A 16,513-nucleotide genomic window follows, 5' to 3' on the forward strand; every position below is an offset into this window, starting at 1 on the left:
CAAAACAAAACAAAAAAAAAGCAAAAAAGGCTTTGTTGTAAACTTAATCTTGCGTAGCTTCTCCTCCAGAAACACTACACTACTAACCAGAGCATATAAAACATTTGCCAGACCAATTCTTGAATACAGCTTGCCTGTCTGGAACTCATACCTCATTTTCGACATTAATACAATTGAGCGTGTCCAGAAATATTTTACAAGAAGACGGGGTGAAATCTAAAAATTTTCCCTACCGGTTCTGTGGGCATGGCTTAATTGGTGGGCGTGGCTTGGTGGTCAGATGACTGAGTGGGCGTGGCCAATAAAAATAATAAACAAAGTATACAAAACTATAAGAGGTACCAAAAACCAACTTTCACACTTTACACACACACACACACACACACACACACACACACACACAATGTAAAAGCAGCTGCACTTCACCCAAAATGGCCCCTGCAACAAGCAGGAACCTCACACTTTCACACTTTACACACACACAACATAACTGACTCACACACACACAAAATGCCATATACAGCTTTGTGAGATTTTGTGTGTTTGTGTAGTTAGAATGAAACACTACAGAAACACACCAAATTTCAGAAAGCTGCGCAAATATTTTATTTTATTATTTTTATTTATTTTTTTAGATCAGGGGGTCTCCAACTTTAGGAGCTTTAGGTTTGTGGACTTCAAATCCCAGAGTTCCTCATTCAGCAAAGCAGGAACTCAAAGCAGGCTGTAATCAGTAGCTGAAGTAAGCATTGCGTTGCCAGCCCGAAAGGAGCAGTATGCACTAATTATAGGTAAGTGAGGAGGGGGAATTGGCTGGGCATGGGTGGGGGCTCTTGTAAGTGGGGGCTGTTAAAAAGTGAGTTTAAAAGCCTGCTAGGATCAGGAAACTCCTCTGGGATCGCCAGAGGAAAAAAAGTTTTAAAGTCAGCTCCTATGACAATCTCAGCTGAAGTTCCCTCATAGCAGCCCAGAACCTCTTAAAATAATTGTTTTAACATGTAGAAAACATGTTTTTTAAGGTTCTGGTGATGAGGAGCTCAGCTGGGATGGCCAGAGGAGCCTTTTAAAGCCCCCCCTTTCCTTTTTTTCCCCTTCGGCTGAAGAGTTTTTTTAAAAAAAAACTTTTAAAGTGTTCTAATGATCTCTGCTCAGCCCCACAATCATCGGAGGTTTTTTTTTTACTTTTAAAGGCATGTTTCGGCTGAAGAAAAACTTTTAAAAGAAAAAAAAACTCTGCTGATGGTGCGGCTCAGCAGAAGCAGGGGGGGCAGGGGCAGGGATTTTTGCTACCGGTCCTCTGAACCAGCAGCTCCCATTGCTACCTAATCGGGAGAGCCGGTGCGAACCGGGAGCATTTCACCCCTGCAAGAAGAGTTCTCTACTCCTCTGATTACAACAAAATACCTTATGCCACCAGACTTGAAATTCTCGGTTTAGAAAATTGAGAACTCCGCCACCTTCCACATGACCTGAGTTTAACTCATAGAATCATCTGTTACAATGTCCTTCCTGTTGAAGACTACTTCAGCTTCAATCACAACAATACACGAGCACACAATAGATTTAAGCTTAATATGAACCGCTCCAATTTTGATTGCAGAAAATATGACTTCAGTAACAGAGTTGTTAATGCCTGGAATGCACTACCAGACTCAAATCCCCAAAGCGTTAACCAAAAACTTTCTACTATTGACCTCACCCCATTCCTAAGAGGTCTATAAGAGGCATGCATAAGAGCATCAACGTGCCTACTGCTCCTGTCCTAAAGTTCCCTTTGATTTTATCCCAATTTTGTATAGTTATTACATACTTATGCTTATATATATGCTTATATATTGTATAGTTATTTCATGCTTATGCTTATATATACTGTTGTGACAAATAAATAAAATAAATAAAATAAAAAATGACCAAAAACAGCAGTTAGGCTAATATCAGTTTTGTGCACACTGCTGAGAGAAATATTCCCAGTTTCTGTTTTTAACTGAAAATTTATGATCTTGTTCAATATACTTTTTCACTCACATTCTGGTCCCCATCGATTAAGCAGTCCAATAAGACCCAGGAACCTTTGAAATGACAATGATAACATTGCCACAAAATTATTCCACTTTGTACAAATAATATTTACTTACCTGCAAGGTTAGAATATTTAACCTTTAGTATGATAAATTCAGTATCCGCAATATTGCTGTAAGAATGACAGTATTAAATGGTTGGATGGATTAGGTATGGGGAAAACTCATGTGAATTCCATCTTTCCTCTCCACCTGTTATTGGTTGAATTCCTAGTAACAAAGTTTGTATTTTCCATTGCGTATTTTTGCTTTCGATTGAGTCCTTGGAGCAAAGATAATATTGGTCCCACATTATAAATATGTGCAGCATCTCCTCTGGTCTTCCTCTTTGACCAGCGAAAGCAATATGAAGTTCATTTGGCTGGTAGCATTCTTGGGAGCAGCTGGTAAGTCAATCATTTCCTCAGACGAATTCCTGGGAAATCTCGTCTTGAGATTGGAAAGAGATCTCTGTAGATTTTTAAGTAGAATTTGAACAGCAAACTAGTGAACCTGAGAAGTTTTTATAACAATTCAGACAGTGGTGAAATCTGAACTGGTTTACTACCGGTTCGCTGGCTGCGCATGCGTGCTGTGCGTGGTTGCGCAGTGCACACCAAATGCAAGGTGTGTGCACGCAGTGCACAGCAAAAGGAGGCATGGGGTAAGTAGTACAGCATGCAGGGGTGGGGGGGTGATCAGCTGTGGCGCGTGATCTTTTTTTTTTACTTTTAAAAGCATTTTTTTTTCAATTTATTCAGCCGAATAGGTTGTTAAAAAATGCTTTTAAAAGTAAAAAAAGGCTCTGACGATCACACGGCTCAGCAAGCGGGGAAGCGGGCAGCCGGACAATGGGTGGGCATTGGGGGGGGGCAGGGATTTTGCTACCAGTTCTCCAAACCACCCGCTGCCATCACTATCGGGTCGGCCGATCCTGTTCAAAGCAGGAGCATTTCGCCCCTGAATTCAGGGTTGAATTTATAAAGGTGGGACTCAAAAGCCATCAAAATTAATCTATAGATTTTTTTTCTCAGGGAATGCTAGAGTTTAAGGTTCATATATTGAAAAGCTGTCAAAGTTTAGAAACACTGAACTACTGTATTAGACAAATATCATTAATTTTGAACCAGGTGTCTTTATGGATGAAATAGCCAAGGAAAGTTGGTGTTTCAAATGAAGCTGCTAAGCTATTCTCCACAGTGTGGGGGCTAATGTAATGTATTCCCAGTAAAAACTTCAAGTGAAAAAAACTGTTCTAGACAGGAACAGCTGAGAACAAGCAAACTCCTCTTTGAAGCAATGACAAAAGACAAACCCTCGGCTCAATCTCTCAAATATTCTTAAAAATTATCCATAACTTGAAACTCAAATCTTTATCAGTTCCATGTTCATGTTTATGGAAATGATTCCATAAAAGAAAGAAGCTATTTAAAGGATCTTTGATTGAGGGCTGTGCAATACTTTGAACGTGAACGTGAAGGCAAAAAGATGTTATAGAATGTAGAAGGGGCACTCTGTGATTCATGAAATCAGACCCACCTTTTCCTAGGATTGTACAATCCTGGGGAAAAATTCAATATCTCTAAGGAAACGGAAATATGCCAAATGCATATTTCCCATATTCCAAAGCAGGCTTTTGTCAATGGGACACAAAATAAGGGCAATGTCTCAGTTGACATGAAGACAGGTGGCATTTCTCGCTCTTCTTTCACCTTGATTTTGTTGTCCTCTTCATGACAATAGCCAGCTTAATGGAGAAAAGTCTGGTTCATTACTTCTTATTCTTTTTTGGATTTTATGAATATATGGCCTGTTTGCAAGAAGTTCATGTTTCTTAAAAGAAATGAAAATGTGAAAGTGTGTGAGGCATTGAAACTGAATATTTGGAGGTATCTAAGAGATGAATGAAGAATGGGAAACTTCAAGGGTATCTTGAACAAAATAAAAATAAAATAAAATAAAAAGAGACTGGCCAGACCAAACACAATTGCAAACTGGTGCAGAAATGTGGTGGATATTAGGATAGTTTAGTAGTTAAGAAAGGTATAGTGAATGTAAATTTATCTACCCTCTTTCCCCCAAGGTACGTTTAGATAGATTTCCTTTTCCATTACTTCCTACATTCCTCTGTCCTTCCCTTTCACCATCCCTCCTTGCTCGTGTGACTTCCTGCTAGCTGACTGGGCTCCATCTCTTGCCTGAATGGGATGAAGATCCCACCATATGCACCCTTCAAACCAAAGAATTTATGAATCCCTTCATAAATGAGGATCAATCTGCAAAGCAAATATTTGAAGGAGGAATGAGGAGGTTGAGCAGAAAAGAAAGAAGAGAGACTTATGGTTGGACAAAGTTTATAAAATCTCAAAAATGGGAAGTTTGAAGACAAAAAACACATCGACAAACTGGCGCAGAAATGTGGTGGATATTGGAATGTTTTAGTAGTTAAGAGAGGGATCGTGAATGTAAATGTATCTACATTTGGATAGATTTTCTTTTCTATTATTTTCTGCATTCTTTTTCCTTCCTCTCTTCTACCCTCTCTTCCTTCCTCCTCATATAATTTCCTACTGTTTTTCTTCATGTTTCACAATGTTGCTTACCCAGACAAGGAATAGCATTCTGGGCAGGGGTGGTATTCACTCACTTTCCCTACTGGTTTGCAAATGTGAGTGCACACGCACACTAGCTTTGCTCTCATGCGCCCCATCCACACATGCGCCTGGCCTTCCGCGTATGTGCTTTGCTGACACATGTGCCTTCCACACATGTGCCCAGCCTCAAAAACTTGCCTAAATAGGATGGCATAGAGCTGGAGTGAGTGGGCGCGCCCACTCGTGATTTCTGCTATTGGTTTGGGTGAACTGGTCCGAACTGGCTGAATATCACTTATGATTCTGGGTTATGCTTGCATACAATATATATCAGCCTCTCATATAAAACTGGCTGACTGGCCATCTTGTAGCTTATATGTATAAGATGAAGAACTCATAATGGACACCCGACAAAGTTCCCCAAAGATTTCAGGAATCCCTACTGCTAAAAAGTGGTGAATATTTGGTTCCTATTTCACCCAGTATGAAATCTTCTCTAAATATTTTCATTATCCAGTTGCCTTCCACATCGATGATGAAGACGATGATAAGATTGTGGGTGGCTACACTTGCCAAAAACATTCCGTCCCCTATCAGGTCTCATTGACTGTTGGGCAACATCTCTGCGGTGGCTCCATCATAAACAACCAATGGATAGTTTCAGCTGCTCACTGCAATAGGTCGTAAGTAATAATGTGTTCTTATTTTATTTGGAACATCACCATTGCACTGATATATTTACTTGTATTAGTAAATTAAATAAAGGATACTGTTCTGTTCCCACTCGCCTCCGTCCGATCGATGGCTTAATTAGCCAGCACTATCAGCTCTGGCAGCAAACTAGCGAGCGTATGCCAAGTGACTCTGTTATCTCCCTTGATGCCGATGAGTCACCCAGGAACAAACAGTACTTCAGCTCTAGTTAAGCAGTTAATTTGCCTGCTATGAAGAGGCATAGCAGCCCTTGCTGGTTTTATATCCTGTGGGATGTGGCTCCATGACTCAGCACTTCCTAGGCCTGCCCCACACCTGCTTCTGTTGTTCCCACCCCTCCTGCCTACAAAACCTAGGGTCCAGCCAGGCCTGATTGCCATCAGCTGGATCTGGAGGCATGGCCTGGGGGGGAAAGAGTCAGGGGACAGAGGCCTCGTTATCTTCTCCACCTGACCTGCCTCTGGCTCCTGGAGCTGAGCCAGGGAAGCCGGTGCTCCCAAGGTAAGTCCTGATGGCACTTCCCCCTCACTTTCCAAGTCACTTTCTGGCAGGGGGCCCAGCTCGGGGGGTTCAGACACAACAGATACACATTCATCAGTGGTGGGTTGCTCCTGGTTCAGTCCAGTTCTTGCGAACCGGTAGTAAAAGTGGAGGGAGGCTCCACCCACCCACCCAGATGTCATCATGGATGATCTGCACATGTGCAGAAGCTTGCTCCCACTGCGAACTGGTTGTAAAGGTAAGTAGAACCCACCCATGACATACATGCTTTTATTTGTAGATAACTGTGCACACATATTGGTAGAAGTGTTCATTGCCTGCCCAATACTGGAAGTCGACATACAATAGTGTCCATCTTTTTCAGGATTCAGGCATTCTTGGCAACAGGATGCCCTTGTGAGCAGCAATATTAGTGGGTCTGGCTTTTGACTTACTGAGAGTTAAAGGTAGTTAGATGAAAATAGATATGACCAAAATATCTGTTTCTTGTTTTGATTCAGCCAATTCCAAGTGAGACTTGGGGAACACAGTTTGACCAAAAATGATGGTTCCGAGCAGCACTTCAATGCAGTCAAAATCATTCTCCATCCAAAATACAACCCCCAAACTTTGGACAATGACATCATGCTCATCAAACTATCCAAACCAGCCAGTCTCAATTCCCGTGTTTCTGCAATCCGTCTACCAAGCAGCTGTCCATCCAACGGAGAAATATGTTTAGTCTCTGGCTGGGGCAACACCCTCAGCAGTGGCGGTGAGTCTTCTTCATGCTCTTTGATCAAGATAGGGTCAAGATGTGATTATATGCAGTTTGCTTTATTGGTTTCAGAGGGTAAATTGCTAATAGAAATTTATTTTTGGCATTCATTTCCCTCCAAAGTCCATTATAAATACCACTATGTCAATTAAAACAATATACAGGTAATCTTCACCTTACAACCATTTGTGATCTTTCAAAATTACAACACTGAAAAAAGTGACTTGTGACTTTTTCACACTTTCAACCATAGCAGCATCCTTATTTTTATGTGTTCAAAATTTGGATGCTTGGCAATTTGCATGTTTTTATGGTGGTTGCGTTGTCCTGGGGTCATGCGATCATCTTTTGCAATCTTCTGATAAGCAGATGCACTTAAAAACTGTGTTACCAATCAATGAATCAATCTTTATTACAGTCACAGACCAGCAAATAAAAGTATTAAAACAACAATAATAGTAAAAAATAAAAATAACAGAATAATATATTACAATTGGTGGTGGATTAACCATGGACAGTTAAATTTGCTTAATTTTACATACAGCATAGCAGAATTTGGCCATATTCAAAAAAACTACTTCATATCAATCTTATAAAAGTAGTTGTATGTATAACACTAGTATTTCCCAGATATTTTATTAGTAAGTTGTTATAAATTGAGTCTGTGCATTCTTATAGGAGATGTAGTATATCAGGACATAAGCTATAGTTTCAGTAGCCCCTTGTCCACTGGTATTTTTCAGCTCATAATGTATTTTTTTGTATAGGCCCTCCATAACCGGTCTTAGCATGCTAAGGTTAATACTCTTCAGATTCTTGGGATGGTTAATTGATATATATGTGTGTGTGTGTGTGTGTGTGTGTGTGTGTGTGTGTGTGTTTATAGGTCTTTGGTTATTCGTGTTTTCTCCCGTGCTCCCAGAAGCACAAAGCTGAAGCCTGAAGATGAATGAGACTTCATGAAATGTCGCCAAGACACTTCCAATTTTACACAGGAGAACACCCAGGAAAACCTCAGAAAACACACACACACACACACACACACACACACATATATATATATATATATATATATATATATATATTTGTTTTCTGAGGTTTTCATGGGTGTTTGTATATAGGTCTTTGGTTGTTCGGGTTTTCCTGCCCCACCCCTGCTTCTGTTGTTCCCACCCCTCCTGTCTACGAAACCTAGGGTCCAGCCAGGCCTGATTGCCATCAGCTGGATCTAGAGGCGTGGCCTGGGGGGGGAAGAGTCAGGGGACGGAGGCCTCGTTATCTTCTCCACCTGACCTGCCTCTGGCTCCTGGAGCTGAGCCAGGGAAGCCGGTGCTCCCAAGGTAAGTCCTGATGGCCCTTCCCCCTCACTTTCCAAGTCACTTTCTGCCAGGGGGCCCGGCTCGGGTGGCGCAGACACAACAGATACACATTCATCAGTGGTGGGTTGCTCCCGGTTCAGTCCAGTTCTTGCGAACCGTAAAAGTGGTGGGAGGCTCCACCCTCCCACCCAGATATCATCATGGACTATCTGCGCATGTGCAGAAGCTTGCTCCCACTGCGAACTGGTTGTAAAGGTAAGTAGAATCCACCCCTGACATACATGCTTTTATTTGTAGATAACTGTGCACACATATTGGTAGAAGTGTTCGTTGCCTGCCCAATACTGGAAGTCGACATACAATAGTGTCCATCTTTTTCAGGATTCGGGCATTCTTGGCAACAGGATGCCCTTGTGAGCCGCAATATTAGTGGGTCTGGCTTTTGACTTACTGTGAGTTAAAGGTAATTAGATGAAAATAGATATGACCAAAATCTCTGTTTCTTGTTTTGACTCAGCCGATTCCAAGTGAGACTCGGGGAACACAGTTTGACCAAAAATGATGGTTCCGAGCAGCACTTCAATGCAGTTAAAATCATTCTTCATCCCAAATACAACCCCCAAACTTTGGACAATGACATCATGCTCATCAAACTATCCAAACCCGCCAGTCTCAATTCCCGTGTTTCAGCAATCCGTCTACCAAGCAGCTGTCCATCCAACGGAGAAATATGTTTAGTCTCTGGCTGGGGCAACACCCTCAGCAGTGGCGGTGAGTCTTCTTCATGCTCTTTGATCAAGATAGGGTCAAGATGTGATTATATGCAGTTTGCTTTATTGGTTACAGAGGGTAAATTGCTAATAGAAATTTATTTTTGGCATTCATTTCCCTCCAAAGTCCATTATAAATACCACTATGTCAATTAAAACAATATACAGGTAGTCTTCGCCTTACAACCATCTGTGATCCTTCAAAATTACAACACTGAAAAAAGTGACTTGTGACTTTTTCACACTTTCAACCATAGCAGCATCCTTATTTTTATGTGTTCAAAATTTGGATGCTTGGCAATTTGCATGTTTTTATGGTGGTTGTGGTGTCCTGGGGTCATGCGATCATCTTTTGCAATCTTCCGACAAGCTAATGGGGAAACCAGATGCACTTAAAAACTGTGTTACCAATCAATGAATCAATCTTTATTACAGTCACAGACCAGCAAATAAAAGTATTAAAACAACAATAATAGTAAAAAATAAAAATAGCAGAATAATATATTACAATTGGTGGTGGATTAACCATGGACAGTTAAGTTTGCTTAATTTTACATACAGCATAGCAGAATTTGGCCACATTCAAAAAAACTACTTCATATCAATCTTATAAAAGTAGTTGTATGTATAACACTAGTATTTCCCAGATATTTTATTAGTAAGTTGTTATAAATTGAGTCCGTGCATTCTTATAGGAGATGTAGTATAGCAGGACATAAGCTATAGTTTCAGTAGCCCCTTGTCCACTGGTATTTTTCAGCTCATAATGTATTTTTTTGTATAGACCCTCCATAACCGCTGTGCAAAATGTGTTGCCAGCATGCTAAAGTTAATACTCTTCAGATTCTTGGGATGGTTAATTGATATATATGTGTGTGTGTGTGTGTGTGTGTGTGTGTGTGTGTGTGTGTGTGTGTGTGTAGGTCTTTGGTTATTCGGGTTTTCTCCCGTGCTCCCAGAAGCACGAAGCTGAAGCCTGAAGATGACGAATGAGACTTCGTCGAAACGCCGCCAAGACACTTCCAATTTTACACAGGAGAACACCCAGGAAAACCTCAGAAAACACACACACACACACACACACACACACACACATATATATACATATATATATACATATATATATATATTTGTTTTCTGAGGTTTTCATGGGTGTTTGTATATAGGTCTTTGGTTGTTCGGGTTTTTTCCCGTGTAAGATTGGAAGTGTCTTGGCAACGTTTCGACGAAGTCTCATTCGTCATCTTCAGGCTTCAGCTTCGTGCTTCTGGGAGCAATGTGTGATCGCAGCTGTTTCTTCCTTTTAACTGCTAGTGGGGGTTTGAACTGATTGGGTGGGAGCTTGGCTGTGCTCTGATTGGATGGGGTTTTTTCTGTGCTCTGATTGGCTGGGGGTGTGTCCTGTGTTGGTGGGGGCTTGGTTGTGCTCAGTCTAGTCTGTGCTGCAGGGGGATTTGAGCTGGTGAGCTGCATAGCTGTTGTTTGGCTTTGTGGTCGTGCTACATCTTCATAGTGGGTGTCAGTCTGCTGCATGAATGGATTGGAGGGGTTTGAAATGGCTAATGTTGCAGCTGCGGTCTGGCTTCTGGTCCTTGGTCGTGCTTCATGATCAGTGTGGGTTTGGGTCTGCTTTCTGGGTGGATGTGTGGTGGTGACATCCTGTGTGGAACTCATGAGTGTGGGTCTGGTGTCATTCCTCGTGTTAGGGACTCATTTGTCCTTGATGTCCTTGATGTCCTTGATGTCTTAGTCTACAGGAAACCCAATGGCTCCCTAGGACACACCATCTACCAGAAGAAAACACACACAAACCGCTATCTGCACGCACTCTCACACCACCACCCAGCACAGATCAACTCCGTAGCCAAGACACTCATCTCCAGAACAAAATGCTTAGCTGACGAACAACATCTAAAAACCGAACTACACACTCTCACTAACGTACTAACATCCAATGGATTCCAAAGAAATAAGATGGTACCAATGAGTACCAACAATAATGAGTACCAAGCAAATGTTTCCCATAACAAATAATATAGTGAGTCAGAAGGCAGCCAATATTGACAAGTTCTAGCTTCTTTACTGAGTACCAAAGAAACGATGAGTACTGAGATACAATTTTCACCTGAACATGCATTGAGTATTAAATTCGATGAGTTTCAAAGCAGTTGAGTACCAAGGTACCATTGTACATTGTTTAAGTCCATTAAGTGCACACTCATACCCCATCATTAGAAGCAATTCTCTGGAAAAACCAAGATATTGGATTTTTTTGAGGTGGTCCTGAACTATACTGACATGAAATATGAAAGAAGAGAACGCAAACCTGTAGGGAAAAAGAATGGTTTTAACCAATGTGTAAAAATGTAAGTCCATACACCTGTTTCAATTTTGGTTAGTCCTCCCTCCCTCCCTCCATAGTACTACATTTGGGACTCAGTGTACAAACTGAAATACGGCTCTTAGGAATTTGGATTGCACCCTTTCCAGAGAAGTAAAAGAGGAGTAATGTCCCAGCTAAGCACCAAATGTAATTGTGTGTGAGCTTTAGCTGAATATAACTTCAGTGCTGCTGGAAAATACTGTGGTCCCCTGGAAAAGTAAAAAGATTGAATTGCTACGACTGGGGTTTTTTTTGGGGAGAGGGTATTCTGGATGACATGGTTTAGATGTCCACTGCATTTAGCAGAGTTATAGGAAACCAGATATTTAAAGGATATGACTTGCTTGAAGTTTGGGCCATTTATCTTCCAGGCATGCAATTTAAGTCTTTTTGCGAAGATCATAATCTTAGTTTTGCTATAATTGATTTTAAAGGCCTATTCAGTGCGGTAACTAACCAGAGCATTCAAGGCTCATTTACGTCCAATTTGTGTTTGTGATTAAAGTGCTATATCATCTGCAATATGAGACGCAATATGTCTTTTAGCTAGTTTAGGGGATGGTGTTTTAATTGGTTTAACTGGGCCGCAAGTGGATTTATAGATAGATTAAACAGCGGAGGGGCTAGTTACTTAGTGTTGCTAACTTAACAATTGCAACAATTCACTGTGGTGAGAAAAGTTGTAAACAGGCAAAATTTACTTAACATCTGTCGTGCTTAGCAACAGAAATTTTCATCCCAGTTGTGGCCGTAAGAGGAGATCTACCTGTATTCCAATTAGAAACTCAGAACTTGCCTTAAGTCCAAAATTTGGGCAACTGGAACATTTTTTTCCCTTGAGAGAAAGAATGATTGGCATCCTTAGGGCAAGTATATTATAGAGTTTTATAAAGATTCTTCTTTTCTATTATTGATCTGTAGAAAATTTCTAGTGCACGTCTAATATTTACTTCTGAAAATGAACACAGCCTCTTTGATCTTTCCCACAGTACACTATCCAGACCTCCTACAGTGCCTGAATGTCCCTGTACTTTCTCAGACTGAGTGCATTGGGGCTTATCGAGGGAAAATCACCAACAATATGTTTTGTGCTGGATACCTGGAAGGTGGAAAAGACTCTTGTCAGGTAAATCTTTCCTCCACTATTAGTGCATATTTCAGTTGGTGCTCAAAAATCTCCTGTTGTATAAATTAAATTCACAGCTAGCTGATGTTAGGCCTGGGAATACAATAGCAAGGTGGTAGCTGGGGACCGATCCTTACATTCAGGAGTTGTTTCTGCAACCTCTGTGGTTTTTGCCTGGTTCTAATGAACAAAAAAACAACACCAATGGCTTGACCTCCAGTTTTTATTATGTTATGAACCGTACATAGAATCTGCCTTCTCTTTAGGAAGCTCTTATCAGAAAGAAGTAGCATTTCTAAGATTTTCATCCCATCCTGGTAGCAATTATGTCACCTAATATAGAATGGTATTAAAGTAATTTCACCTAAAAGGTCTTTTATTTTCTGCAATTCCATTCCTCCACCCACTAGAGCGTGCAAATTATAGATAATGCAAGTTATCTTTGCTCACTTGCTATCCTGCTTCCTGAAAACATGTTCATCATTTCCATTTCAGTGTGACTCTGGAGGTCCGATTGTCTGCAATGGGGAACTCCAAGGAATTGTCTCTTGGGGCAGAGGATGTGCTCTGAAAAACTCCCCTGGTGTCTACACTAAAGTTTGCAACTACATTTCCTGGATTCAAGAAACCATCAGTTCCAACTGATCTGCACTTCCTGTATAGAAATCTCCATTTTTCACATCTGTAGGTGACATTTTACAGATTGAGAAGAGAGAGATTGTATATGCAAAAATAAAAAACCAAGTTGTGCAATAGGGATTGGTATCTTTCTTTTGTGGAGGGGAAAGACCTTGGTTTTTAAACAAGATGAATTTTAATCCCTTTCAATGATCACATTCAAAGATAGCAAAATGATGAGACAAGCTATGAAAAATTAGTAAGAATCACTCCTTAGATGGAACTGCTACGACTTACAAAAGGTTCGATGATGGATGATGATGATGATGATAATGTTCCTCCAATTAATTTAGTCCAGAAGGTGCGTGTTAACCTCAATAGAAAGATAAAACATAATCACCCAATCTGCAACATTTAAGTATCAAGGCATCAAAGGCATCTTTAAAACAGTCTTGAGTATGCTCCTGAATACCAGGAAGTGAAGGAGTTAAGCAAATGGCTGGGGTCAGCCACATTCCATAGTTTGAGAGCAGCAGTCATGTGGGAGGCCTGCTTTGTTATTCATACCAGTAGATTTCTTTTGTAGGAACTTAGATTGGAGACAATCCTAAGAACTAGTCCCTCAGAGGTATGATTACATTTTACAGGTGTGGGTAGAGGAGTTTGTTCAGCACCTGATGAACAAAGTCACTTGGATTTGTTCCCATGCATATAGATCACCCATGTGAGATGCCCAGGGAGAGGTCTTGCTCTATTATCTGGGTAGAGCGTGATCCTGTTGACCCTGATGACGTGGACAGAGCTCTTGATGCTGTCAGTGCCACCACTTGTCAGTTAGACACTTGTTCCTCCTAGATGGTGAAAGCCTCCTGGATGGTGACTAGTGAGTGGGTCCAGGCAGTGGTTAATATATCACTGGTAGATATTTCCAGATGTTTTTAATGAAGCCCTGATTCACTCCCTCCTTAAAAAACCATCACAGGATCCCACCTGACTGGATAATTTTCATCCAGTTTCCAACCTCCCTTTCTTAAGGAAAATTGTGGGAAAGGTGGTGGCCTGGAAGCTGCAGAGGGTCCTGGGTGAAACAAATTATCTAGACCCTGTTAAGTCAGGATTCAGGCCCGGTTATGGGATGGAAATGCATTGGTCACACTTGATGATTTCTGGCGAGATGCAGACAGCACAACCAACCTCGCTCGCCTTGATCTCTCAGTGGCTTTCAATACTATCAACCATGGTAGCCATTTGGTTCGGCTGTGAGGGTTGGGGCTGGGTGGCACAGTTCTGCACCGGTTCTCCAGGACCAGTCCCAATTGGTACTGATAGGGAATGAGAAGTCCAGCCCTCGGTCACTATTCTTTGGTGTGCCACAGGGCTCAGTACTCTCTCCAGTCGTTTTCAACATCTGTATGAAACCACTGGGCGAGATCATCTATCACCGTGTGTTGCGGTATATACAGTATGCTGATGACACCCAACTCTATATTTCCACTCTTGGGGATTAAGGCGATGCTGTGGCCATCCTCTTCGCAGTGCCTGGAGCCTGTAGGGGCCTGAATGGGGGACAACAGTTTTCAACTGAACATTGGCAAGACCGAATGGCTTTGGGTATACAGGGCTCTGGGATCAGGGACTTGTCATCTGTGATGCTGGATGGGGTGGCACTGCCACAGAAAGATCTGGTCCATAACTTGGGGGTTCTCCTGAACTCATAACTCCTGCTCAAGGAGCAAGTGGCAGTCATGACTAGGAGAGCCTTTGCACAACTTCATGTTATGCGCCAGTTGCGGCCTTTCCTGGATCAGAATTGCCTGCACTCAGTCATTCATTCCCTGGTCATCTCATACTTGGATTATGTGCTCTACATGGGGCTACCCATGTAGAGATCACTTGGAAACTATAGCTGGTGCAGAGTGCGCCACAGTTTGGGGGAGGGGGCTAGAATGGCCCCAGTAACACCACTGCTCTGCGAGCTGCATTGGGTACCAGTCTGCTTCCGGGTGCAATTCAAGACGTCATGGCATGGATCCAAGTTACTTAAGGGATTGTTTCACTCCACTAGTATTGGCCCATGGCAACTATGCCAGCAGAGGAGGCATGCTGTAGGTCCTGTCAGCCTGAGTATTCTGGCTGATGGGGTCCAGGAGGAGGGCTTTCTCCAGGAGGATGGCTCCTGCCATCTGGAACATCTTGCACCCCGCTTGTGGGTTTGGCCCCAGTCCTCCTATCCTTTTGCATGGCTCTGCCAGCTGACTTGGGGCCCTAGTGGGGGAAGAGCACAGGACAAGTAACAACTGGTCCCACCACCACCCCACTCTGGCCCCCATGTATCTTCAGGTTTTAATGTTGATTTTAATTATTTATATTTTAACTGTACACGTATAGGTACAGGTATCGATATATTTATGACTGTAAACCACCCAGAATTACCCTATGATAAGATGGGTAGCCAATAAATTTTATAAATAAATAAATAATATTTAAGAGAAAAAGGAACAGATTATCACACAAGAATTCCAGCAAAGACTTAACTTCAATTGCCGGAAGAATGGGTTTTGAGGTGAACACTATGAATTTTTTGCCTATAAACACCGTATGAGATTACTTCATTAAATACAAGAGACTTGATGATTCACAGATTAATTTATTAATTGTCTCCTTTACAAAGCTGTATAATTTTTTGGCAGGCAGGCTTATAAAAGTCCAATATATAGCATTTAATCCTAATAATGATTGCCATTCTGTTTCAAAAGACTGTAATCCATAACTATGCAATGAGAGGTAATATTAGAGGCTGACTTATCTAAAATGATCCTATCCATCGTCTCAAATAATCTAGAGAAGATCTCTTTATGGTCTCCCCAAAGAGGAAGCCAACAGGAAGTCAAAAGTTAGGGTCACTCAATAATCTATGTGGTCCTTGTTTAATTAAGGTAACCTCATTGTTCACTGAGAGAGATTCCGGTCTTAATTACCATTCTTGGTTTGTATTTCAGTATTAAATTAGATTACCATTCTAGGTTGCTTTAGTACCATATCTTGGGGCATATCTGCATTTAATGTTTAAGCCATTCCTGTCCTGTATTCATGCTGGCTTCACTCTACAATAAGAAAACAAACTGATAGATCATTAAACAAATCAATCCAAAATTCTCACTAGAGGCATAATTAGCCAGGCTCAAATTATCCTTCGGATACACTGTGCAAAGCCTTAGTTCTGGTCGATCAGTTTTTTGACTGGAAGCAGTGAAATTTGTAGTGAAACACATCTGGAGGGTAACAGAGTGGAGAAAAATGCTTTAAACTCCTTGCTATTGTATTCATGTTCCAAATAACATTCTACCATCTGTTTATAACTTCTCATTCGTAACAGTTAAAATTTTACCTGGTTGCATAGAGAGTTATACGAGTGAATCATAATCTGGTTTTGCCAGATTTTCTCTTTTTTCCCCCTTAAATATTACGGTAATCGAGAAAGGTTTTTAGTAGTCCATGTTCCTGTGATTCAGATCCTGTATAATTGCAGTAGTTTGGCTTGAATGTCTTTGTGGCATGGATAGAGACTGACTAGAGCGCTGCTAAGTTCATGTGCAGCTGTGAAACCTGGAGCTCTCACTGTGCCTGAGAAACAGCACAGAAATATTTTGCTGGCTTTGCAGCCTCATCTGGAG

General features: G+C 41.4%; 1 protein-coding gene across 1 annotated transcript; it reads left to right on the forward strand.

The window, feature by feature from the left end:
• Nucleotides 1-2,424: 2,424 nt before the first annotated feature.
• Nucleotides 2,425-12,866, forward strand: LOC131190773 (cationic trypsin-3-like). Its single transcript, XM_058168133.1, has 5 exons — nucleotides 2,425-2,464; nucleotides 5,169-5,334; nucleotides 8,460-8,713; nucleotides 12,085-12,221; nucleotides 12,717-12,866. The coding sequence occupies exons 1-5, from the start codon at nucleotides 2,425-2,427 to the stop codon at nucleotides 12,864-12,866; spliced, it is 747 nt and encodes a 248-aa protein (XP_058024116.1).
• Nucleotides 12,867-16,513: the final 3,647 nt, after the last annotated feature.

Source organism: Ahaetulla prasina, chromosome 2, assembly GCF_028640845.1.
Source record: "Ahaetulla prasina isolate Xishuangbanna chromosome 2, ASM2864084v1, whole genome shotgun sequence".
NCBI classification, from domain to species: domain Eukaryota; kingdom Metazoa; phylum Chordata; class Lepidosauria; order Squamata; family Colubridae; genus Ahaetulla; species Ahaetulla prasina.

Excerpts from the sequence above, each read along its gene's own strand:
- LOC131190773 (XM_058168133.1), top strand. The coding sequence starts at position 2,425 with ATGAAGTTCATTTGGCTGGTAGCATTCTTGGGAGCAGCTG. Across the intron at positions 5,335-8,459 it reads GCTGCTCACTGCAATAGGTC|CCGATTCCAAGTGAGACTCG; the intron begins GTAAGTAATAAT and ends GTTTTGACTCAG. Across the intron at positions 12,222-12,716 it reads GTGGAAAAGACTCTTGTCAG|TGTGACTCTGGAGGTCCGAT; the intron begins GTAAATCTTTCC and ends TTTCCATTTCAG.